The 26,709-nt window shown below is 45.8% G+C and overlaps 1 protein-coding gene and 1 long non-coding RNA gene across 4 annotated transcripts in view; one reads left to right on the forward strand and one right to left on the reverse strand.

The window, feature by feature from the left end:
- The first annotated feature begins 396 nt into the window (after positions 1-396).
- LOC118381157 (Krueppel-like factor 7) overlaps positions 397-26,709 on the forward strand; it is a 96,314-nt gene continuing 70,001 nt past the window's right edge. Inside the window, exons 1-2 of one of the 2 annotated variants that reach the window (XM_052516562.1) lie at positions 397-824; positions 11,169-11,227. In XM_052516562.1, the coding sequence (XP_052372522.1) occupies positions 11,183-11,227 (45 nt within the window). In that variant the 5' untranslated portion in view covers positions 397-824; positions 11,169-11,182. The remainder of the gene's footprint in view (positions 825-11,168; positions 11,228-26,709) is intronic. The other variant, XM_052516561.1, reaches the window with a different exon arrangement.
- Positions 3,610-8,011, reverse strand: LOC127928940 (uncharacterized). Of its 2 annotated transcripts, none has more exons than XR_008132961.1 (3): positions 7,948-8,011; positions 6,867-6,949; positions 3,610-3,678 (listed from the first exon to the last, which is right to left on the reverse strand). It is a non-coding gene; the product is annotated as an uncharacterized LOC127928940 (long non-coding RNA). The 2 variants fall into 2 exon arrangements; XR_008132962.1 differs by lacking the exon at positions 3,610-3,678 and adding an exon at positions 6,177-6,245.

The raw sequence follows: 26,709 nt of genomic DNA on the forward strand, positions 1-26,709 counted from the left end.
AATGTGTAGGCCTATAACCGAATATAGCCTGGTTTCCCTATCTATTCGAGGAGCCCACGAAAACGACTGGACGTTTATGCTCTAACTTATTTTAGTAGACAGTCCGAGATGAGCCGATTACCATATTTATTTAGCCTCGGATAAATAGCTCACCTTTCAAACGTATATATGGCTTGAGTGACAGGGAGGGAGAGCCTATTGTGGTCCAATGATTTGCATATCTCCTCCTCTTACACACCTTAACCTGTCAAATCGCCCCTTTGGCGGGTTCGTCAAAGCCATTTACCTTATATAGCCACGCACGAAGTTGATTGACAGTATGTACACGCCCCTCCACTCGCGACTCTCCTCCCCGTTTGTCTTGCGATGCCTGTAGCCTTCTACCATCCTGCCCGAACATTTTCCTACGGAAGCGGAGCGCTGGGGAAAAGTCTCGTGGGGATGAGCAAGGTTACTACCGAGCAATATCCTACGGATACACATGGAGCCTCCATCATCTCTGCAAGTTTGCGTTTATCACCAAGTCTAAACTCGTTCATTAGAGTCTCCAGCAAATAGTGAACCTATATATTTCCTTCTTTCGGATCTGCTTATGTTTCTTTCTATGCATTATATTTCCTGAAAGGCATGAACGTGGATTTGGACATTTGATTAGGTGCAGCCGGATTCCGTTTTTTTCGTGGAACAGTCTCCTTTCTGCGCTCCGCACATAGAGCATCACCATGGACGTTTTGGCGAATCACGGTATTTTTCAGGAACTCCAGCTCGTGCATGACACCGGATACTTCTCTGCGATGCCTTCGCTGGAGGAGAACTGGCAGCAGGTGACTATAGAGTTTCGATCGTTAGCTATATTAATCGTTAACTGTAGCTATATTGCTGATGGTGGTTTGGCAAAGCCACCGAAGTGCGCCCGAATCACTGACATAGGCGTCAACTTTCCTCCAATATCTTGCATCACAAGTTCAGAGAGTGAGGTACTATAGCCTAAATGTAATAGTAACTTGTCAAATAGATGAGTCTATGAAAGGAAACCGCTGCGCTATTGCAATTAAATCTAGGCAATTTAATCTGCACGATGTATTGTTACGCTATTGTTAAGAATATTACCCTGTGTGATTAACTTGAAGCATGTAGTCTAATATTAACAGTGTCGCAATGTAAACTTGTACTAAGTATGATTGTGTTATGATATTAGATCATACCGGCGGAGTGCTGTTCTGTGTTGAGCCGAGCGCAGGTTGTTATTCGCTGCCGCTAATGTATCCTTCACCGGTGCGCATGGTCTCAGCTGTCAACAGCTATTAGGGAAAAGCGGTCATAATTTCGACAGGGATGATGTAGATCTCTGAATAATAAAACCAGTGCTTTGTACATAAATAATACATCTGCTTCCGTCGGATTACATGTTTTGAAACCCTCGGCGGCATGAGGCGAGGAGGTTCCCCATTCAAATGCATAATGTATTAACGCAGATGTATAGGGTTGCCGTTCGAGATAAGCAAGTGGTCTTTTTACAAGATGCTGTGGAAATGGGGAATAGGAAGAGGGGGATTATAATGGGGGAATGATATGGTCCAGGAGTCAAGCCTCGAGGTTTCCGAGTCACATTTTGTCATAGTTTTTATAAGCCCAGCCTCTATGGTGAAATGTCACGCCGGGGGACACATGGTGAAACCAACGTACCGCTCTACTCTCCGTTGGGCTGCAGGCGTTATTCAACTCTGGTCTGCTGGGAAGTAAACTGTTTCACTTACTATGCAAGAAAGACAACATATACACGTTCAGGTTTCTCTATGTGCATAAAGTCTCGATGTTTCTTGTTTTACGCGGTGCGTGTAAAGGCATTTAAAGAAGCACGCGGTTTCCATGCAGCATGCCATCCACCTGCGCTGATGGAAGCGGCTTGGGATGATCATTTTCGCCACCAGCATCGCTGGGCTGCAGACAACAGCAGTGCGTGGTCATTTGATGCCGGCTACTTGTGCCAGTAGAGTTCTTGTGTGTAAATGAAGGCTAGCGGTCCATGACCATGGCTTTACCCTCTCCAGTCACCTTCTTAATTGGCTTCCTGCTGTCAGCCACTCAAACATCCAGACTTCACTCAAGATCACTGTCCAGTCACACACCAGATATTACTGCAGTCATTTGAAAGACTATGTAACCATTGATAAATGTCATATTACTGTATTACTGACATGGCTCTGCTCTGGCCTGGAGAATAAAACCTCTCATCAATCTGGTAGAATCCTGGCCTGGAGAATAATACCTCTCATCAATCTGGTAGAATCCTGGCCTGGAGAATAATACCTCTCATCAATCTGGTAGAATCCTGGCCTGGAGAATAATACCTCTCATCAATCTGGTAGAATCCTGGCCTGGAGAATAAAACCTCTCATCAATCTGGTAGAATCCTGGCCTGGGGGAATAAAACCTCTCATCAATCTGGTAGAATCCTGGCCTGGGGGAATAAAACCTCTCATCAATCTGGTAGAATCCTGGCCTGGGGGAATAATACCTCTCATCAATCTGGTAGAATCCTGGCCTGGAGAATAAAACCTCTCATCAATCTGGTAGAATCCTGGCCTGGAGAATAAAACCTCTCATCAATCTGGTAGAATCCTGGCCTGGGGGAATAATACCTCTCATCAATCTGGTAGAATCCTGGCCTGGGGGAATAATACCTCTCATCAATCTGGTAGAGTCCTGGCCTGGGGGAATAATACCTCTCATCAATCTGGTAGAATCCTGGCCTGGAGAATAAAACCTCTCATCAATCTGGTAGAATCCTGGCCTGGGGGAATAATACCTCTCATCAATCTGGTAGAATCCTGGCCTGGAGAATAAAACCTCTCATCAATCTGGTAGAATCCTGGCCTGGAGAATAAAACCTCTCATCAATCTGGTAGAATCCTGGCCTGGGGGAATAATACCTCTCATCAATCTGGTAGAATCCTGGCCTGGAGAATAAAACCTCTCATCAATCTGGTAGAATCCTGGCCTGGGGGAATAATACCTCTCATCAATCTGGTAGAATCCTGGTCTGGAGAATAAAACCTCTCATCAATCTGGTAGAGTCCTGGCCTGGAGAATAAAACCTCTCATCAATCTGGTAGAATCCTGGTCTGGGAGAATAATACCTCTCATCAATCTGGTAGAATCCTGGTCTGGAAAATAAAACCTCTCATCAATCTGGTAGAATCCTGGCCTGGGGGAATAAAACCTCTCATCAATCTGGTAGAATCCTGGCCTGGATAATAAAACCTCTCATCAATCTGGTAGAATCCTGGCCTGGAGAATAATACCTCTCATTAATCTGGTAGAATCCTGGCCTGGAGAATAAAACCTCTCATCAATCTGGTAGAATCCTGGCCTGGGGGAATAATACCTCTCATCAATCTGGTAGAATCCTGGCCTGGAGAATAAAACCTCTCATTAATCTGGTAGAATCCTGGCCTGGGGGAATAAAACCTCTCATCAATCTGGTAGAATCCTGGCCTGGGGGAATAATACCTCTCATCAATCTGGTAGAATCCTGGCTTAGGAGAATAATACCTCTCATCAATCTGGTAGAATCCTGGTCTGGAGAATAAAACCTCTCATCAATCTGGTAGAATCCTGGTCTGGAGAATAAAACCTCTCATCAATCTGGTAGAATCCTGGCCTGGAGAATAAAACCTCTCATCAATCTGGTAGAATACTGGCCTGGGGGAATAATACCTCTCATCAATCTGGTAGAATCCTGGCCTGGGGAATAATACCTCTCATCAATCTGGTAGAATCCTGGCCTAGGGGAATAATACCTCTCATCAATCTGGTAGAATCCTGGCCTGGAGAATAATACCTCTCATCAATCTGGTAGAATCCTGGCCTGGAGAATAAAACCTCTCATCAATCTGGTAGAATCCTGGCCTGGGGAATAAAACCTCTCATCAATCTGGTAGAATCCTGGCCTGGGGGAATAATACCTCTCATCAATCTGGTAGAATCCTGGCCTGGAGAATAAAACCTCTCATCAATCTGGTAGAATCCTGGCCTGGAGAATAATACCTCTCATTAATCTGGTAGAATCCTGGTCTGGAGAATATAACCTCTCATCAATCTGGTAGAGTCCTGGCCTGGAGAATAAAACCTCTCATCAATCTGGTAGAATCCTGGTCTGGGGAATAATACCTCTCATCAATCTGGTAGAATCCTGGTCTGGGGAATAATACCTCTCATCAATCTGGTAGAATCCTGGCCTGGAGAATAATACCTCTCATTAATCTGGTAGAATCCTGGCCTGGGGGAATAATACCTCTCATCAATCTGGTAGAGTCCTGGCCTGGGGGAATAAAACCTCTCATCAATCTGGTAGAGTCCTGGCCTGGGGGAATAATACCTCTCATCAATCTGGTAGAATCCTGGCCTGGATAATAAAACCTCTCATCAATCTGGTAGAATCCTGGCCTGGAGAATAATACCTCTCATTAATCTGGTAGAATCCTGGCCTGGAGAATAAAACCTCTCATCAATCTGGTAGAATCCTGGCCTGGGGGAATAATACCTCTCATCAATCTGGTAGAATCCTGGCCTGGAGAATAAAACCTCTCATCAATCTGGTAGAATCCTGGCCTGGGGGAATAATACCTCTCATCAATCTGGTAGAATCCTGGCCTGGAGAATAAAACCTCTCATCAATCTGGTAGAATCCTGGCCTGGAGAATAAAACCTCTCATCAATCTGGTAGAATCCTGGCCTGGAGAATAAAACCTCTCATCAATCTGGTAGAATCCTGGCCTGGGGGAATAAAACCTCTCATCAATCTGGTAGAGTCCTGGCCTGGGGGAATAATACCTCTCATCAATCTGGTAGAATCCTGGCCTGGAGAATAAAACCTCTCATCAATCTGGTAGAATCCTGGCCTGGAGAATAATACCTCTCATTAATCTGGTAGAATCCTGGCCTGGAGAATAAAACCTCTCATCAATCTGGTAGAATCCTGGCCTGGGGGAATAATACCTCTCATCAATCTGGTAGAATCCTGGCCTTGAGAATAATACCTCTCATTAATCTGGTAGAATCCTGGCCTGGGGGAATAATACCTCTCATCAATCTGGTAGAATCCTGGCCTGGGGGAATAATACCTCTCATCAATCTGGTAGAATCCTGGCTTAGGAGAATAATACCTCTCATCAATCTGGTAGAATCCTGGCCTGGAGAATAATACCTCTCATCAATCTGGTAGAATCCTGGCCTGGAGAATAAAACCTCTCATCAATCTGGTAGAATCCTGGCCTGGAGAATAATACCTCTCATCAATCTGGTAGAGTCCTGGTCTGGAGAATAATACCTCTCATCAATCTGGTAGAATCCTGGCCTGGGGAATAATACCTCTCATCAATCTGGTAGAATCCTGGCCTGGAGAATAAAACCTCTCATCAATCTGGTAGAATCCTGGCCTGGGGGAATAATACCTCTCATCAATCTGGTAGAATCCTGGCCTGGGGGAATAATACCTCTCATCAATCTGGTAGAATCCTGGCCTGGAGAATAAAACCTCTCATCAATCTGGTAGAATCCTGGCCTGGGGGAATAAAACCTCTCATCAATCTGGTAGAATCCTGGCCTGGGGGAATAATACCTCTCATCAATCTGGTAGAATCCTGGCCTGGGGGAATAATACCTCTCATCAATCTGGTAGAATCCTGGCCTGGGGGAATAATACCTCTCATCAATCTGGTAGAATCCTGGCCTGGGGGAATAATACCTCTCATCAATCTGGTAGAATCCTGGCCTGGGGAATAAAACCTCTCATCAATCTGGTAGAATCCTGGCCTGGGGGAATAATACCTCTCATCAATCTGGTAGAATCCTGGCCTGGGGGAATAAAACCTCTCATCAATCTGGTAGAATACTGGCCTGGGGGAATAATACCTCTCATCAATCTGGTAGAATCCTGGCCTGGGGGAATAATACCTCTCATCAATCTGGTAGAATCCTGGCCTGGAGAATAAAACCTCTCATCAATCTGGTAGAATCCTGGCCTGGAGAATAATACCTCTCATCAATCTGGTAGAATACTGGCCTGGAGAATAAAACCTCTCATTAATCTGGTAGAATCCTGGTCTGGGGAATAAAACCTCTCATCAATCTGGTAGAATCCTGGCCTGGAGAATAATACCTCTCATCAATCTGGTAGAATCCTGGTCTGGAGAATAAAACCTCTCATCAATCTGGTAGAATCCTGGCCTGGAGAATAAAACCTCTCATCAATCTGGTAGAATCCTGGCCTGGGGGAATAATACCTCTCATCAATCTGGTAGAATCCTGGCCTGGAGAATAATACCTCTCATCAATCTGGTAGAATCCTGGCCTGGAGAATAAAACCTCTCATCAATCTGGTAGAATCCTGGCCTGGAGAATAATACCTCTCATCAATCTGGTAGAATACTGGCCTGGAGAATAAAACCTCTCATTAATCTGGTAGAATCCTGGTCTGGGGAATAAAACCTCTCATCAATCTGGTAGAATCCTGGCCTGGAGAATAATACCTCTCATCAATCTGGTAGAATCCTGGCCTGGAGAATAAAACCTCTCATCAATCTGGTAGAATCCTGGCCTGGGGAATAAAACCTCTCATCAATCTGGTAGAATCCTGGCCTGGGGAATAATACCTCTCATCAATCTGGTAGAATCCTGGCCTGGGGGAATAATACCTCTCATCAATCTGGTAGAATCCTGGCCTGGGGGAATAATACCTCTCATCAATCTGGTAGAATCCTGGCCTGGGGGAATAATACCTCTCATCAATCTGGTAGAATCCTGGCCTGGGGGAATAATACCTCTCATCAATCTGGTAGAATCCTGGCCTGGGGGAATAATACCTCTCATCAATCTGGTAGAATCCTGGCCTGGGGGAATAATACCTCTCATCAATCTGGTAGAATCCTGGTCTGGAGAATAAAACCTCTCATCAATCTGGTAGAATCCTGGCCTGGGGAATAAAACCTCTCATCAATCTGGTAGAATCCTGGCCTGGAGAATAAAACCTCTCATCAATCTGGTAGAATCCTGGCCTGGAGAATAATACCTCTCATCAATCTGGTAGAATCCTGGCCTGGAGAATAATACCTCTCATCAATCTGGTAGAATCCTGGCCTGGGGGAATAATACCTCTCATCAATCTGGTAGAATCCTGGCTTAGGAGAATAATACCTCTCATCAATCTGGTAGAATCCTGGCCTAGGGGAATAATACCTCTCATCAATCTGGTAGAATCCTGGCCTGGGGGAATAATACCTCTCATCAATCTGGTAGAATCCTGGTCTGGAGAATAAAACCTCTCATCAATCTGGTAGAATCCTGGCCTGGAGAATAAAACCTCTCATCAATCTGGTAGAGTCCTGGCCTGGGGGAATAAAACCTCTCATCAATCTGGTAGAATCCTGGCCTTGGGGAATAATACCTCTCATCAATCTGGTAGAATCCTGGCCTGGGGGAATAATACCTCTCATCAATCTGGTAGAATCCTGGTCTGGAGAATAAAACCTCTCATCAATCTGGTAGAATCCTGGCCTGGAGAATAAAACCTCTCATCAATCTGGTAGAATCCTGGCCTGGGGGAATAATACCTCTCATCAATCTGGTAGAATCCTGGCCTTGGGGAATAATACCTCTCATCAATCTGGTAGAATCCTGGCCTAGGGGAATAATACCTCTCATCAATCTGGTAGAATCCTGGCCTGGGGGAATAATACCTCTCATCAATCTGGTAGAATCCTGGCCTGGGGGAATAATACCTCTCATCAATCTGGTAGAATCCTGGCCTGGGGGAATAATACCTCTCATCAATCTGGTAGAGTCCTGGCCTGGGGGAATAATACCTCTCATCAATCTGGTAGAATCCTGGCCTGGAGAATAAAACCTCTCATCAATCTGGTAGAATCCTGGCCTGGAGAATAATACCTCTCATCAATCTGGTAGAATCCTGGCCTGGGGGAATAAAACCTCTCATCAATCTGGTAGAATCCTGGCCTGGGGGAATAATACCTCTCATCAATCTGGTAGAATACTGGCCTGGAGAATAAAACCTCTCATCAATCTGGTAGAGTCCTGGCCTGGAGAATAAAACCTCTCATCAATCTGGTAGAATCCTGGCCTGGAGAATAAAACCTCTCATCAATCTGGTAGAATCATGGCCTGGAGAATAAAAACCTCTCATCAATCTGGTAGAATCCTGGCCTGGGGGAATAATACCTCTCATCAATCTGGTAGAATCCTGGCCTGGAGAATAAAACCTCTCATCAATCTGGTAGAATCCTGGCCTGGGGGAATAATACCTCTCATCAATCTGGTAGAATCCTGGCCTGGAGAATAAAACCTCTCATCAATCTGGTAGAATCCTGGCCTGGAGAATAAAACCTCTCATCAATCTGGTAGAATCCTGGCCTGGGGGAATAATACCTCTCATCAATCTGGTAGAATCCTGGCCTGGGGGAATAATACCTCTCATCAATCTGGTAGAATCCTGGCCTGGGGGAATAATACCTCTCATTAATCTGGTAGAATCCTGGCCTGGGGAATAATACCTCTCATTAATCTGGTAGAATACTGGCCTGGGGGAATAATACCTCTCATCAATCTGGTAGAATCCTGGCCTGGGGGAATAATACCTCTCATCAATCTGGTAGAGTCCTGGCCTGGGGGAATAATACCTCTCATCAATCTGGTAGAATCCTGGCCTGGAGAATAATACCTCTCATCAATCTGGTAGAATCCTGGCCTGGAGAATAATACCTCTCATCAATCTGGTAGAATCCTGGCCTGGGGGAATAAAACCTCTCATCAATCTGGTAGAGTCCTGGCCTGGGGGAATAATACCTCTCATCAATCTGGTAGAGTCCTGGCCTGGGGGAATAATACCTCTCATCAATCTGGTAGAGTCCTGGCCTGGAGAATAATACCTCTCATCAATCTGGTAGAGTCCTGGCCTGGGGGAATAATACCTCTCATCAATCTGGTAGAATACTGGCCTGGGGGAATAATACCTTTGATAAATCTGGTAGAATGAGTGGTAAATGCAGGCTGACATAGGCCTGGTGTAGTTTCAAAATGTTGTACTCTAGAGACACAGCCTATTGTGCTTACAATGTATATGCTTGCAATATTTCCTAGATGTTTGTGTGAGTGAATGAAAAATGTCTCAAGGTCTGGAGTTGACATCCCCAGACCAGATAAGTCATTATAACAGACCTGTCTACCTGACGGCAGCCACTCAGGGACAAGCGACTGGCATTGTCCACCTCCATGTTGAAATATTGCCTGTATAAAACACATACAACTCTGCCTGGCACATGGAACAATGTTGTCTTAATGCTGTGGCCCACAGTAGACATGTGATGCTTTAAGTGATGCTGTGATAGAACCTTGGTTTTAAAGGGCACTGCGTGTTAGTCACCACTGGCGTTGTGGTGGTGTTCCCTCCTCCCTGTCTACAGGGCATAAATCAGGTGGTTATGGCATCAGCTGCTAGGCCTACATGAGGTGAGACTGCCCGACCATAGAACATGAATAGGACGTGCAATACAATACACAGATTCAGCACCCAACCATAACCTGAGTAGGAGCACATTGACTATTTTGTCACATGACTGACTGACCAGCTGTTTTGATATAATTTGTAGAGTGTTTTGTTATTCCCTGTCTACCCAGTTGGTAGATGTAGAATTATCACTGGCCACATCACATGGACCTCATGACTACACTGTAATACTACAGCCACAACACAAGGGCTGGCTGACATTGACCTACAGACACAGTCTGTCTGTCCTCCAACACACTCACTTTGTCCTTCAGGGTTCACTCACAATAAGGGATGTCTAGTCAGTACTCAGGCAACATGGCCGAATATCACTCTACTGTATCAGAGATGTGCTTGGTTTCTAAATGGAGTGAAAGGGATATAGCATGTCTGTATAGAGGAGCTGTGTGTGTGTGTGTGCATGTGTGTGGAGATCACCACACAGGTAGCAGTGGTGGTTGATGATAAAGAGAGGAGGGAGGGAGAGAGAGGGGGAGAGGGAGAGCAAGAGGAGTGACGAGAGGAGATGAGGAGAGGGCAGGAGAAGAAAGCTGAGAAGAGAGGAGAGGAGAGGAGAGGAGAGGAGACCAGACCAGACCAGACCAGAACATGAGAGGATGGAAGAAGAGAGGAGAGAATAGGAGGAGAGGGAGTACAGGCAAGAAGGAGAGGAGGAGAGGAGAGAATAGGAGGAGAGAGGGAGAGAGAGTAGAAGAAAGAGGAGTGAGGATAGGAGAAGAAAGCAGAGAGGAGAGGAGACAAGAGGAGAGGGAAGGAGAGGGGAGAAACGAGAGGAGAAACAAGAAGAGAACAGGACAGAAGAGGAGGAGAGGATAGGAGAGAGAGTAGACGCAAGGAGAGAGAGTGGAGGCAAGAAGAGGAGAGAAGGGAAAAGGAGGAGAGGAAAAATGAGAAGAGGAAAGGAGAGGAGAGAAGACAAGAGGGGAGGAGAGGACTGGAGAGGAGGAGAGAGCAGGAGGAGAGGAGGAGAGAGTAGGAGGAGAGGGAGTTCAGGAGAGAGGAGAGGAGGAGAGAGTAGAGGCAAGAAGAGGCTGGGAGAGGAGAGAGAGTAGAGGCAAGGAGATGAGGAGAGAGAGTAGAGGCAAGAAGAGGCTGGGAGAGGAGAGGAGGACAGTGAGATAAAGGAGTGAAGTGCCAAGCATGCACATTTGCTACTGCAGGGTTTCACATTTCACAGTCCACTGGGCCAAGCCTGCAGGAGCAGATAGATGTAGAGATAGAGAGAGATAGAGAGTCAAAGAAAAAGAAAAGCATGAAGAGACAGACATGGAGCTGGACTGACTGACCGGCTTTCCCTTTGACTGGCCAGGGAATCTGCCCCGGAGTATCTCTTGTGTTATCCTGACCCTGTCTTCAGCCAGCCGGCTGCGTGCGTGCGTGCGTGCGTGTGTGTGTGTTGTAATCCTCAGTAGGGCCCCAGCTGCTTTCTCACACAGCATGCAGACTGGAGGAGGAGAGCACTTACACTCTCCCTCTCTCCCTCCCTCCCTCCTCCCCTCTTCTTCTCTCCTTCCCTCCCTCCCTCCCTCCTTCTCTCCCTCTCTCCTTCCCTTCCTCCTTTTCTCCCTCCTTCCCACCTCCTTAGCTCGTTCATATGAAATGAAGAATCAACTCCCAACGGGATTTTCAGACTGCAGCACTCTGGTTAGTGTGTAAGAGGACGTGTCAAATCACACACACACACACACCAAACACACACACACCACACCAAACACACACACACACACACACACACACACACACACACACACACACACACACACACACACACACACACACACACACACACACACACACACCAAACACACACCAAACACACACCAAACACGCACAAAAACAAATACACACACACACAAACACACACACACAAACACACACATGTGTGAGGACATGACCTCTGAGACTGTGTTTCTGATAAGCTCCAGTGTGTTGTGAGTGCATGTTCTGTATGGGGAGATACAGGATATATCTAGCTTATTCTATATCTGCCTTCACCACCAAGCCTGCAGTCCTCTCTAGCTTATTCTATATCTGTCTTCACCACCAAGCCTGCAGTCCTCTCTAATTTATTCTATATCTGCCTTCACCACCAAGCCTGCAGTCCTCTCTAGCTTATTCTATATCTGTCTTCACCACCAAGCCTGCAGTCCTCTCTAGCTTATTCTATATCTGTCTTCACCACCAAGCCTGCAGTCCTCTCTAGCTTATTCTATATCTGTCTTCACCACCAAGCCTGCAGTCCTCTCTAGCTTATTCTATATCTGTCTTCACCACCAAGCCTGCAGTCCTCTCTAGCTTATTCTATACCTGTCTTCACCACCAAGCCTGCAGTCCTCTCTAGCTTATTCTATATCTGTCTTCACCACCAAGCCTGCAGTCCTCTCTAATTTATTCTATATCTGTCTTCACCACCAAGCCTGCAGTCCTCTCTAGCTTATTCTATATCTGTCTTCACCACCAAGCCTGCAGTCCTCTCTAATTTATTCTATATCTGTCTTCACCACCAAGCCTGCAGTCCTCTCTAGCTTATTCTATATCTGTCTTCACCACCAAGCCTGCAGTCCTCTCTAGCTTATTCTATATCTGCCTTCAGATATAGGAGCAGTCTTCAATTCAGCCGTTCACTTATGGAGGGATTCATTCAATTCAATTATAGTATTTTTCCATACATTTTTCATTAATTTCTCAATTCGTAGTGAGAAAACCCTGAAATATTGTCAGACGTGCAGTAACTTGTATGATAAATCACTATCATCATCTGATATGATGCAGATCTCTACATTTCCAAGTAATGAAGCGACGTAATAGCAATTGTATCAAACCATCTCAAAGGAATCAGCAAGAAGAAAGAGGTTGGTGTGCAAAGCTTTGTCCTAGGAATCCAATAGATCATCACCATGTGGAGGAGAGGACAGAGATTGTCCTGAGATGACATCACTCATGACACACGCTTTATGAAAGGGAGCCTCATGTTGTTGAACGTTATTTCTCAGGAGGGCGTTACTCAGCGCTCAGGAGACACTATCTTATGACTGAGCGGCCATTTCTTAGAAAACAGGAGGACAGAATTCAAGAGGAAATAGGCTTTGGTGACCTGGAGCAGAATAAAATAAGAATTTCCATCTCAGATGGACTAATGAAGTTCTATTCTAGTTGCTGTATCAAAGTCTAACACAGTTATATTCTAGTTGCTGTATCTAAGTCTAATAGAGTTATATTCGAGTTGCTGTATCTAAATCAAAACAAATCAAATCAAATGTATTGATATAGCCCTTCGTACATCAGCTGATATCTCAAAGTGCTGTACAGAAACCCAGCCTAAAACCCCAAACAGCAAGCAATGCAGGTGTAGAAGCACGGTGGATAGGAAAAACTCCCTAGAAAGGCCAAAACCTAGGAAGAAACCGAGAGAGGAACCAGGCTATGTGGGGTGGCCAGTCCTCTTCTGGCTGTGCCGGGTGGAGATTATAACAGAACATGGCCAAGATGTTCAAATGTTCATAAATGACCAGCATGGTCAAATAATAATAAGGCAGAACAGTTGAAACTGGAGCAGCAGCACGGCCAGGTGGACTGGGGACAGAAAGGAGTCATCATGTCAGGTAGTCTTGGGGCATGGTCCTAGGGCTCAGGTCCTCCGAGAGAGAGAAAGAAAGAAAGAAGGAGAGAATAAGAGAACTCACACTTAGATTCACACAGGACACCGAATAGGACAGGAGAAGTACTCCAGATATAACAAACTGACCCTAGCCCCCGACACATAAACTACTGCAGCATAAATACTGGAGGCTGAGACAGGAGGGGTCAGGAGACACTGTGGCCCCATCCGAGGACACCCCCGGACAGGGCCAAACAGGAAGGATATAACCCCACCCACTTTGCCAAAGCACAGCCCCCACACCACTAGAGGGATATCTTCAACCACCAACTTACCATCCTGAGACAAGGCTGAGTATAGCCCACAAAGATCTCCGCCATGGCAGAACCCAAGGGGGGGCGCCAACCCAGACAGGATGACCACAACAGTGAATCAACCCACTCAGGTGACGCACCCCCTCCAGGGACGGCATGAGAGAGCCCCAGTAAGCCAGTGACTCAGCCCCTGTAATAGGGTTAGAGGCAGAGAATCCCAGTGGAAAGGAGAACCGGACAGGCAGAGACAGCAAGGGCGGTTCGTTGCTCCAGAGCCTTTCCGTTCACCCTCCCACTCCTGGGCCAGACTACACTCAATCATATGACCCACTGAAGAGATGAGTCTTCAGTAATGACTTAAAGGCTGAGACCGAGTTTGCGTCTCTGACATGGGTAGGCAGACCGTTCCATAAAAATGGAGCTCTATAGGAGAAAGCCCTGCCTCCAGCTGTTTGTTTAGAAATTCTAGGGACAATTAGGAGCACTGCGTCTTGTGACCGTAGCGTACGTGTAGGTATGTATGGCAGGACCAAATCAGAGAGATAGGTAGGAGCAAGCCCTGCTTTGTAGGTTAGCAGTAAAACCTTGAAATCAGCCCTTGCTTTGACAGGAAGCCAGTGTAGGGAGGCTAGCACTGGAGTAATATGATAACATTTTTTGGTTCTAGTCAGGATTCTAGCAGCCGTATTTAGCACTAACTGAAGTTTATTTAATGCTTTATCCGGGTAGCCGGATAGTAGAGCATTGCAGTAGTCTAACCTAGAAGTGACAAAAGCATGGATTAATTGTCAGATTCAACAGAAGATCTCTTTGTTTCTTGGGACCTAGAACAAGCATCTCTTTTTTGTCCTAATTTAAAAGTAGAAAGTTTGTAGCCATCCACTTCCTTACAGTGCCTTGCGAAAGTATCCGGCCCCCTTGAACTTTGCGACCTTTTGCCACATTTCAGGCTTCAAACATAAAGATATAAAACTGTATTTTTTGTGAAGAATCAACAAGTGGGCCACAATCATGAAGTGGAACGACATTTATTGGATTTTTCAAACTTTTTTAACAAATCAAAAACTGAAAAATTGGGCCTGCAAAATTATTCAGCCCCCTTAAGTTAATACTTTGTAGCGCCACCTTTTGCCTGGATTACAGCTGTAAGTCGCTTGGGGTATGTCTCTATCAGTTTTTCACATTGAGAGACTGAAATTTTTTCCCATTCCTCCTTGCAAACAGCTCGAGCTCAGTGAGGTTGGATGGAGAGCATTTGTGAACAGCAGTTTTCAGTTCTTTCCACAGATTCTCGATTGGATTCAGGTCTGGACTTTGACTTGGCCATTCTAACACCTGGATATGTTTATTTTTGAACCATTCCATTGTAGATTTTGCTTTATGTTTTGGATCATTGTCTTGTTGGAAGACAAATCTCCGTCCCAGTCTCAGGTCTTTTGCAGACTCCATCAGGTTTTCTTCCACAATGGTCCTGTATTTGGCTCCATCCATCTTCCCATCAATTTTAACCATCTTCCCTGTCCCTGCTGAAGAAAAGCAGGCCCAAACCATGATGCTGCCACCACCATGTTTGACAGTGGGGATGGTGTGTTCAGGGTGACGAGCTGTGTTGCTTTAACACCAAACATAACATTTTGCATTGTTGCCAAAAAAGTTCAATTTTGGTTTCATCTGACCAGAGCACCTTCTTCCACATGTTTGGTGTGTCTCCCAGGTGGCTTGTGGCAAACTTTAAACAACACTTTTTATGGATATCTTAAAGAAATGGCTTTCTTCTTGCCACTCTTCCATAAAGGCCAGATTTGTGCAATATACGACTGATTGTTGTCCTATGGACAGAGTCTCCCACCTCAGCTGTAGATCTCTGCAGTTCATCCAGAGTGATCATGGGCCTCTTGGCTGCATCTCTGATCAGTCTTCTCCTTGTATGAGCTGAAAGTTTAGAGGGACGGCCAGGTCTTGGTAGATTTGCAGTGGTCTGATACTCCTTCCATTTCAATATTATCGCTTGCACAGTGCTCCTTGGGATGTTTAAAGCTTGGGAAATCTTTTTGTATCCAAATCCGGCTTTAAACTTCTTCACAACAGTATCGGACCTGCCTGGTGTGTTCCTTGTCCTTCATGATGCTCTCTGCGCTTTTCACGGACCTCTGAGACTATCACAGTGCAGGTGCATTTATACGGAGACTTGATTACACACAGGTGGATTGTATTTATCATCATTAGTCATTTAGGTCAACATTGGATCATTCAGAGATCCTCACTGAACTTCTGGAGAGAGTTTGCTGCACTGAAAGTAAAGGGGCTGAATAATTTTGCTCGCCCAATTGTTCAGTTTTTGATTTGGTAAAAAAGTTGGAAATATCCAATAAATGTCGTTCCACTTCATGATTGTGTCCCACTTGTTGTTGATTCTTCACAAAAAAATACAGTTTTATATCTTTATGTTTGAAGCCTGAAATGTGGCAAAAGGTCGCAAAGTTCAAGGGGGCCGAATACTTTCGCAAGGCACTGTATGTCTGAAACACATGCTTCTAGCAAGGGCAATTTTGGGGCTTCACCCTGTTTCATTGAAATGTACAGCTTTGTGTCATCCGCATAGCAGTGAAAGTTAACATTATGTTTTCGAATAACATCCCCAAGAGGTAAAATATATAGTGAAAACAATAGTGGTCCTAAAACGGAACCTTGAGGAACACCGAAATGTACAGTTGATTTGTCAGAGGACAAACCATTCACAGAGACAAACTGATATCTTTCCGACAGATAAGATCTAAACCAGGCCAGAACTTGTCCGTGTAGACCAATTTGGGTTTCCAATCTCTCCAAAAGAATGTGATGATCGATGGTATCAAAAGCAGAACTAAGGTCTAGGAGCACGAGGACAGATGCAGAGCCTCGGTCCGATGCCATTAAAATGTAATTTACCACCTTCACAAGTGCAGTCTCAGTGCTATGATGGGGTCTAAAACCAGACTGAAGCATTTCATATACATTGTTTGTCTTCAGGAAGGCAGTGAGTTGCTGCGCAACAGCCTTTTCTAAGTCTAATAGAGTTATATTCTAGTTGCTGTATCTAAGTATTATACAGTTATATTCTAGTTGCTGTATCTCAGTCTAATAGAGTTATATTCTAGTTGCTGTATCTAAGTCTAATAGAGATATATTCTGTTCTATTTGCTGTATCTAAGTCGAATTGAGTTATATTCTAGTTGCTGTATCTAAGTCTAATACAGTTATATTCTAGTTGCTGTATCTAAGTCTAATAGAGTTATATTCTAGTTGCTGTATCTAAGTCTAATAGAGATATATTCTGTTCTATTTGCTGTATCTAAGTCTAATTGAGTTATATTCTAGTTGCTGTATCTAAGTCTAATACAGTTATATTCTGTTCTAGTTGCTGTAGCTAACTCTTGTATCGTCGTCAGACACTGGCATGACAATGAATTGACAGAGAGGGACTGGCTAAACCTAACACAGACTGGACCACCAGGCTAATATAATGTATATAAACTAACAGACTGGACCACCAGGCTAATATAATGTATATAAACTAACAGACTGGACCACCAGGCTAATATAATGTATATAAACTAACAGACTGAACCACCAGGCTAATATAATGTATATAAACTAACAGACTGGACCACCAGGCTAATATAATGTATATAAACTAACAGACTGGACCACCAGGCTAATATAATGTATATAAACTAACAGACTGGACCACCAGGCTAATATAATGTATATAAACTAACAGACTGGACCACCAGGCTAATATAATGTATATAAACTAACAAACTGGACCACCAGGCTAATCTAATGTATATAAACTAACACAGACTGGACCACCAGGCTAATATAATGTATATAAACTAACACAGACTGGACCACCAGGCTAATATAATGTATATACACTAACACAGACTGGACCACCAGGCTAATCTAATGTATATAAACTAACACAGACTGGACAACCAGGTCAATCTAACGTATCTAACACTGAACAATAGAGTTCAGAGTGCAATTCAGACCAGATACAAAGACTGACAGCAAGGAGATTCTTTATGAGATTCCTATTGCACTGTCAGGGAGAAAAATGACATGCAAACAAGCATTAGAAGGCTGTTGCTAAAAGCAAGCCCTCATTATTCAACTTGCATTCAAGCACTACACTGTGAATAGTTTCATAATCATCATGTTGTGTGAGTCTGTCTGTGTCACCCTCTCTGACCTCAGAACACATCTTTTAAGTGATCGGACCACAATGCACTCTGCCTGCTCCTCCAAGAGATGGACCACGTCATTCTAATATAATGATAACAGAAGATGAACACAGACTGACCAGGGTGGGTGATGCATTAAAAAGGACAGACTGGACCACCAGGCTAATGTTGATGAAGTAAAGAAGAGGATGGAGGGAGGAGATGATGAGAGGAGAGGGGGGAAGAGGGGATGAGGAGGAGGAGGAGAGGTGGAGTGTTGATGAACTAAAGAAGAGAATGGAGGGATGAGACGATGAGAGGAGAGGGGGGAAGAGGGGATGAGGAGGAGGAGGAGAGGTGGAGTGTTGATGAAGTAAAGAAGAGGATGGAGGGAGGAGACGATGAGAGGAGAGGGGGGAAGAGGGGATGAGGAGGAGGAGGAGAGGTGGAGTGTTGATGAAGTAAAGAAGAGGATGGAGGGAGGAGACGATGAGAGGAGAGGGGGGAAGAGGGGATGAGGAGGAGGAGGAGAGGTGGAGTGTTGATGAACTAAAGAAGAGGATGGAGGGAGGAGACGATGAGAGGAGAGGGGGGAAGAGGGGATGAGGAGGAGGAGGAGAGGTGGAGTGTTGATGAAGTAAAGAAGAGGATGGAGGGAGGAGACGATGAGAGGAGAGGGGGGAAGAGGGGATGAGGAGGAGGAGGAGAGGTGGAGTGTTGATGAACTAAAGAAGAGGATGGAGGGAGGAGACGATGAGAGGAGAGGGGGGAAGAGGGTATGAGGAGGAGGAGGAGAGGTGTAGTGTTGATGAAGTAAAGAAGAGGATGGAGGGAGGACACGATGCGTTCATTTGTCTGGCTCGTCTCATTCAGAGGAGTGACTGTCACGTCAGTAGCACCCTCTTGGAGAGACGATGAGAGGAGAGGGGGGAAGAGGGGATGAGGAGGAGGAGGAGAAAAGGGGAGGGAAAGCACATCTTTATGTATGGATTCTGTCATCTCCGCGCTGGACGAGCACGTCGAGCATATCTGGCAACCCTGCCCTGGGGGGATTTGATTAACAGTGGGGAGAGGGAGCCAGTCATTTATTCTCACACCAGACTCACACATGGCCAGGCAATGACTTTCACATCATTTGAGTGGAGATGGGAAGCTGTTACAGTGCTTTAGAGTGATCTGACATGCCTCGTCGCAATTCATCCTGGCATTGCAACCAGAGCGAGAGAGAGGGTTCAGACATTTCCGACATGTCCTTAAAATTTGGCATTTTGGCAATTCTTCTATCCTCTCTCGGTCTCGGTCTGTCTTCCTGCCTGCCTGTCTTCCTGCCTGTCTTCCTGCCTGCCTGTCTGGCTGCCTGTCTCTGTTTCGTTCTCTCTCCTGTCTGTCTCTCACACTCAGCATCGGTGAGGAACTGGAAGACTGAGAAGGTTCATCATTGTTGTTATCTAAGACCATGGAGTTTGGTTCCAACTGAACACAGTGTACCAAGGATACATGGTACTTTACTTGTCTGCCCTATTCTTCTATAACCTTTAACCCCAGACAAACGTTAGTGGAAGGTGTCCTAACATGGAAGGTGTCAGTGATCAACCGCTGTTGACAACCAAACACAAATCAACCTCAGATCTCTCTAGTCTAGCAACACCTGTTGCTAAGCAGCCGGCACCGAGCACCAGGCAGGCTTAGGATCATTTGTTTGTTTAGTCTGGAACAATAATCCCACCTACCCATGGAACATCGAAGGTCTTTAGAAGGGAGATGTCAAATCTGTTTTCTCCATCCTCGTTTATTCCATTCCTCACCTTTCTGGTAAAGTGGATTGGAGGAGAGGATCCCAGGACCCTGCCCTCTGACCTCCTCCTCCTATGCTCTTTGAGAGAGGAGAGGAATGGAGGAGAGGATCCCAGGACCCTGCCCTCTGACCTCCTCCTCCTATGCTCTTTGAGAGAGAGGAGAGGAATGGAGGAAACAAGTAAGTCGCTTTGGATAAAAGCGTCTGCTAAATGGCATATATTAAGGACGGAGGAAGAAAGGATTGACATCTAGTAACAGCCAAAGAGTCCTTTACTGTGACGTGGAAGGAGAGAGTTAAACAGTAGTGCACTTTAGATCAGAAGTAGTGCACTTTAGATCAGAAGTAGTGCACTTTAGATCAGAAGTAGTGCACTTTAGATCAGAAGTAGTGCACTTTAGATCAGAAGTAGTGCACTTTAGATCAGAAGTAGTGCACTTTAGATCAGAAGTAGTGCACTAGATATGAAAAGGGATGCCCTTTCAGATTCACCCAGAGACAGAATGGGGAAGCCTTACAGACAGGAACATAGTGCAGGATAAACGTCTGTGGCTTAGGCACGGTTCAGCCTCTGTCATATTGGTAGTTACCCATGGATGACGGTGAGGGAGATTGGGATATAGAGTTACCCATGGATGATGGTGAGGGAGATTGGGATATAGAGTTACCCATGGATGACGGTGAGGGAGATTGGGATATAGAGTTACCCATGGATGATGGTGAGGGAGATTGGGATATAGAGTTACCCATGGATGACGGTGAGGGAGATTGGGATATAGAGTTACCCATGGATGACGGTGAGGGAGATTGGGATATAGAGTTACCCATGGATGACGGTGAGGAGATTGGGATATAGAGTTACCCATGGATGATGGTGAGGAGATTGGGATATAGAGTTACCCATGGATGACGGTGAGGAGATTGGGATATAGAGTTACCCATGGATGATGGTGAGGAGATTGGGATATAGAGTTACCCATGGATGACGGTGAGGGAGATTGGGATATAGAGTTACCCATGGATGACGGTGAGGGAGATTGGGATATAGAGTTACCCATGGATGAGGGAGATTGGGATATAGAGTTACCCATGGATGATGGTGAGGAGATTGGGATATAGAGTTACCCATGGATGAGGGAGATTGGGATATAGAGTTACCCATGGATGATGGTGAGGAGATTGGGATATAGAGTTACCCATGGATGACGGTGAGGGAGATTGGGATATAGAGTTACCCATGGATGACGGTGAGGGAGATTGGGATATAGAGTTACCAATGGATGACGGTGAGGAGATTGGGATATAGAGTTACCCATGGATGACTGTGAGGGAGATTGGGATATAGAGTTATCCATGGATGACGGTGAGGGAGATTGGGATATAGAGTTACCCATGGATGATGGTGAGGGAGATTGGGGGAGATTGGGATATAGAGTTACCCATGGATGAGGGAGATTGGGATATAGAGTTACCCATGGATGAGGGAGATTGGGATATAGAGTTACCCATGGATGATGGTGAGGGAGATTTGGATATAGAGTTACCCATGGATGACTGTGAGGGAGATTGGGATATAGAGTTACCCATGGATGACGGTGAGGGAGATTGGGATATAGAGTTACCCATGGATGAGGGAGATTGGGATATAGAGTTACCCATGGATGAGGGAGATTGGTATATAGAGTTACCCATGGATGATGGTGAGGGAGATTGGGATATAGAGTTACCCATGGATGACGGTGAGGGAGATTGGGATATAGAGTTACCCATGGATGACTGTGAGGGAGATTGGGATATAGAGTTACCCATGGATGACAGTGAGGGAGATTGGGATATAGAGTTACCCATGGATGAGGGAGATTGGGATATAGAGTTACCCATGGATGAGGGAGATTGGGATATAGAGTTACCCATGGATGAGGGAGATTGGGATATAGAGTTACCCATGGATGATGGTGAGGGAGATTGGGAGAGTTACCCATGGGATATAGATTGGGATATAGAGTTACCCATGGATGACGGTGAGGGAGATTGGGATATAGAGTTACCCATGGATGAGGGAGATTGGGATATAGAGTTACCCATGGATGACGGTGAGGGAGATTGGGATATAGAGTTACCCATGGATGACGGTGAGGGAGATTGGGATATAGAGTTACCCATGGATGACGGTGAGGGAGATTGGGATATAGAGTTACCCATGGATGACGGTGAGGGAGATTGGGATATAGAGTTACCCATGGATGAGGGAGATTGGGATATAGAGTTACCCATGGATGAGGGAGATTGGGATATAGAGTTACCCATGGATGAGGGAGATTGGGATATAGAGTTACCCATGGATGATGGTGAGGGAGATTGGGATATAGAGTTACCCATGGATGACTGTGAGGGAGATTGGGATATAGAGTTACCCATGGATGACGGTGAGGGAGATTGGGATATAGAGTTACCCATGGATGACTGTGAGGGAGATTGGGATATAGAGTTACCCATGGATGACGGTGAGGGAGATTGGGATATAGAGTTACCCATGGATGAGGGAGATTGGGATATAGAGTTACCCATGGATGAGGGAGATTGGGATATAGAGTTACCCATGGATGAGGGAGATTGGGATATAGAGTTACCCATGGATGATGGTGAGGGAGATTGGGATATAGAGTTACCCATGGATGACGGTGAGGGAGATTGGGATATAGAGTTACCCATGGATGACGGTGAGGGAGATTGGGATATAGAGTTACCCATGGATGATGGTGAGGGAGATTGGGATATAGAGTTACCCATGGATGACGGTGAGGGAGATTGGGATATAGAGTTACCCATGGATGACGGTGAGGAGGATATAGAGTTACCCATGGATGACGGTGAGGGAGATTGGGATATAGAGTTACCCATGGATGACGGTGATGGGAGATTGGGATATAGAGTTACCCATGGATGACGGTGAGGGAGATTGGGATATAGAGTTACCCATGGATGATGGTGAGGGAGATTGGGATATAGAGTTACCCATGGATGACTGTGAGGGAGATTGGGATATAGAGTTACCCATGGATGACGGTGAGGGAGATTGGGATATAGAGTTACCCATGGATGACGGTGAGGGAGATTGGGATATAGAGTTACCCATGGATGACGGTGAGGGAGATTGGGATATAGAGTTACCCATGGATGACGGTGAGGGAGATTGGGATATAGAGTTACCCATGGATGATGGTGAGGGAGATTGGGATATAGAGTTACCCATGGATGACTGTGAGGGAGATTGGGATATAGAGTTACCCATGGATGACGGTGAGGGAGATTGGGATATAGAGTTACCCATGGATGATGGTGAGGGAGATTGGGATATAGAGTTACCCATGGATGAGGGAGATTGGGATATAGAGTTACCCATGGATGACGGTGAGGGAGATTGGGATATAGAGTTACCCATGGATGACGGTGAGGGAGATTGGGATATAGAGTTACCCATGGATGAGGGAGATTGGGATATAGAGTTACCCATGGATGACGGTGAGGGAGATTGGGATATAGAGTTACCCATGGATGACGGTGAGGGAGATTGGGATATAGAGTTACCCATGGATGAGGGAGATTGGGATATAGAGTTACCCATGGATGACGGTGAGGGAGATTGGGATATAGAGTTACCCATGGATGATGGTGAGGGAGATTGGGATGAATGAGAGAGTGAGGGACTGATCACATGAGAGAACAGTTTAGTAATGGGAACATGGAGGCATGTGGTTAGGTTCAGAATGTAAAGTGACCTTGGCTTCCTTTACTGAGAAAAGGTAGGATGCTGAAGATGTGGTGGTTTTGAGTTGCCCAATAAGAGCTGTGTGTGTGTGTGTGTGTGTGTGTGTGTGTGTGTGTGTGTGTGTGTGTGTGTGTGTGTGTGTGTGTGTGTGTGTGTGTGTGTGTGTGTGTGTGTGTGTGTGTGTGTGTGTGTGTGTGTGTGTGTGTGTGTGTGTGTGTGTGTGTGTGTGTGTGTGTGAGAGAGCTTGTGTGTGTGTGTGTTCTGTGTGTCTTCAGCTCTGTGGCCCAATATGCAAACCCAGCGGTATTTCCATATGCTCTGAGTAATCATTTCCTCAGTTCCAACACGACCTGGCCGCTCTCCAGTCAGCCAGTGTGTGTCAGGACCTCGATGTAATGTCCTCCCCCCTCCCTCCCTCTGCTGTCTCTCACTCAGAGCAACGCAGGCTGCTGGCTGGACCCGGCTACTGGAATACAATATGCACCATCAGCTGTAGTGCATCAGTGGTGGTTAGGCTACGGCTATACTATAGACAGTAATGCCCAGGCTTTAGCTCAGAGGGCTAAGTTCAGACCTAGATTTGAACCCTGGTTGTGGTTGTACATTGTGGTTCACCACAATAGCAGCTACAGGCTAACTCTGCTGGGATTGGAGGAGAGGAGGGTGGCTGGTTTTACAGAAACTAATGCTAGGTTGCTGAACTGGCAAATGGTCTCTAATGGTCTCTTCTCCCCCAATGATTTGATGAATCCTGAATCCTGATGAATTCTTCACGGTCTTCTTCTGACATCAGTGGCCTGGTTAAAGGTCAGTACTATTGGTCTGTCTCATTGCACTACCAGTATAGACCTATAGAAGGCCTATATTTGGCCAAAGAGTTCAAGCAGTTGATCCTATTTACTGTAATCTTGTGACCCCAGTTCCTGTCCTGCAGCCATTTTAGAGCAAATGTATGTCTATGATCTTCTGTCTCCCAGGCAATATACAATAGACTGCATCCCCCACCTCTCCCTGGCCCACTACTGTACACTCTTGGCCTAGATAGGCCATAAACATTTGGTTATTAAAAGGAGGAAATTAATTACCCAGTCAAACAAATGGCTTCAGTGTAACGTTGGGCGCCTCAGACAGTTCCAACAGGGGGAAGTTATTTGGGTCGCTAGATATTTTAGTCCCGGTGATGTTGCCGGGAATACCTTAGGGAACAGACTGGGTTTTATAAGAGAGACCATCAATAATTTTGGAGTCTGTGTGTCTGTGTGTCTGAGGGGGAGGCGGTGTGTGTGTGTGTCTGTGTGTCTGGAGGGGGAGGCGGTGTGTGTGTGTGTGTGTGTGTGTGTGAGAGAGAGTGAATGAGAGAGGGAGCTATAGGAAGGCAGTGATCTGTGTACATTATTACCTGTATGCTTCTACATGCCCTACTGTATAATGATGTGTTCTTGTCGTAGCTGGCTGGGACCACTCTGTCTATGCAGGTCCCAGGTGTCTGCTGGGACCACTCTGTCTATGAGGTTCAGTGGAGCAGGTCCCAGGTGTCTGCTGGGACCACTCTGTCTATGAGGTTCAGTGGGACTCTGTCTATGCAGGTCCCAGGTGTCTGCTGGGACCACTCTGTCTATGAGGTTCAGTGGAGCAGGTCCCAGGTGTCTGCTGGGACCACTCTGTCTATGAGGTTCAGTAGAGTAGGTCCCATGTGTTCACTTAAATCGCAACTAGTTGGAATTATTTAAGCCTGAACTGGTGCAACCAGTGAACCCACAGCCAAGGGACTGTGGGCCGGTGTTTTCCTTCCAAACAGTCCCCCATAGCTCCAACCAACCAGGCAACATCAAGCACAACTCTGCACACAGTCCATTATGGGAAGCATTCATTCAAACACTCACCTCAAGCACATGTGACTGATCTCTGTGTGCAAAGTGAATGGCGCTCTCTCGGTGAGTGGTGAACAAACACAGGTAATACTAGCCCAGATATGGCTCGTAGCAAGATGAGTTGGGGGAAGGTTGTGTTTGGGTTGAGATGAGGTCGTGTGCTACATGACTAATGTGGGTAACAAAAGATCCCTGTACCATGAAAGAGTTGTTTTGTCTTGAGATGTGAACCTGTGGTTTAGATTGGATGGGGCTCTGGGACTGACTTTTCTACCTATATGAATGTATTAATGGGGAAAAGGTTTTGTTGTGCCCTCTTCACGACTGTCTTGGTGTGTTTGGACCATGATAGTTTGTTGGTGATGTGGACACCAAGGAGCTTGAAACTCTCGACCCGCTCCACATACGGCCCTGTTGATGTTAATGGGGGTGTGTTCGGCCCTTCTTTTCCTGTAGTCCACAATCGGCTCCTTTGTCTTGCTCAGGTTAAGGGAGAGGTTGTTGTCCTTGCACCACACTGCCAGGTCTCTGACCTCCTCCCTATAGGCTGTCTCATCGCTGTCGGCGATCAGGCCTACTGTTGTGTTGTCAGCAAACTTAATGATTGTGTTGGAGTCGTGCTTGGCCACGCAGTCGTGGGTGAACAGGGAGTACAGGAGGGGACTAAGCACGCACCCCTGAGGGGCCCCTGTGTTGATGATCAGTGTGGCAGATGTGTTGTTGCCCTTATCAGATAAACTTCAGTTTCACCTTTCATACTATACTGCACTAATTTCCTTTTAAATGGGACCTGCCTGCCAATCCTGAACCAATCAAATACGAGCTTACAAAACAGGCTTCCATGCCTGAACCAATCAAACACCGGCTTACAAAATAGACTTCCAAGCCTGAACCAATAAAATAGAGGCTTACAAAACCGAAATCCAGTCTCTTGTTTATTTTTACAGTGTCTGACTCATACTATGCCCTTCGTCCATGTGACAGACAGCTCACGCAGCACACACACACTCACTCACACAACACACACAGAAGCAAAAGTCTGGTTGTAGTGCTTCTATCTTCACTAAAAAGATACTCGGCTATTAGGAAGAGGCTCGGCTATTAGGAAGAGGCTCGGCTATTAGGAAGAGGCTCGGCTATTAGGAAGAGGCTCGGCTATTAAGAAGAGGCTCGGCTATTAAGAAGAGGCTCGGCTATTAAGAAGAGGCTCAGCTATTAAGAAGAGGCTCGGCTATTAAGAAGAGGCTCGGCTATTAAGAAGAGGCTCGGCTATAAAAACAGGTTTAGTTATAGGGATGAAATTGGGATTAAAGTGCTTGCACTCTGTTTCAGTATTTCACTGAGGAGGCAGACTCTGGGCAGAGAGGGGTGAGCAGGTTCAAGCAGAGTAGCGTGCTTCCTTCCACGGCACAGTCCTCAATCAGCACAGAACACTAAACAGGCTTTTCTTCCGTTCTATCTCTGGAGGAGAGCCCACTGCAGTGGCAACAGAGAGGTATGTTGTTCAATATTTAAGCAGCTTGGCTAATCTGTGTTCCTGAGGTTTGTTTTAAAAGCGTTCCTGTGTGAATGAA

The sequence above is a fragment of the Oncorhynchus keta genome, unplaced genomic scaffold, assembly GCF_023373465.1.
Source record: "Oncorhynchus keta strain PuntledgeMale-10-30-2019 unplaced genomic scaffold, Oket_V2 Un_scaffold_5147_pilon_pilon, whole genome shotgun sequence".
In the NCBI taxonomy this organism is placed as follows: Eukaryota; Metazoa; Chordata; class Actinopteri; order Salmoniformes; family Salmonidae; genus Oncorhynchus; species Oncorhynchus keta.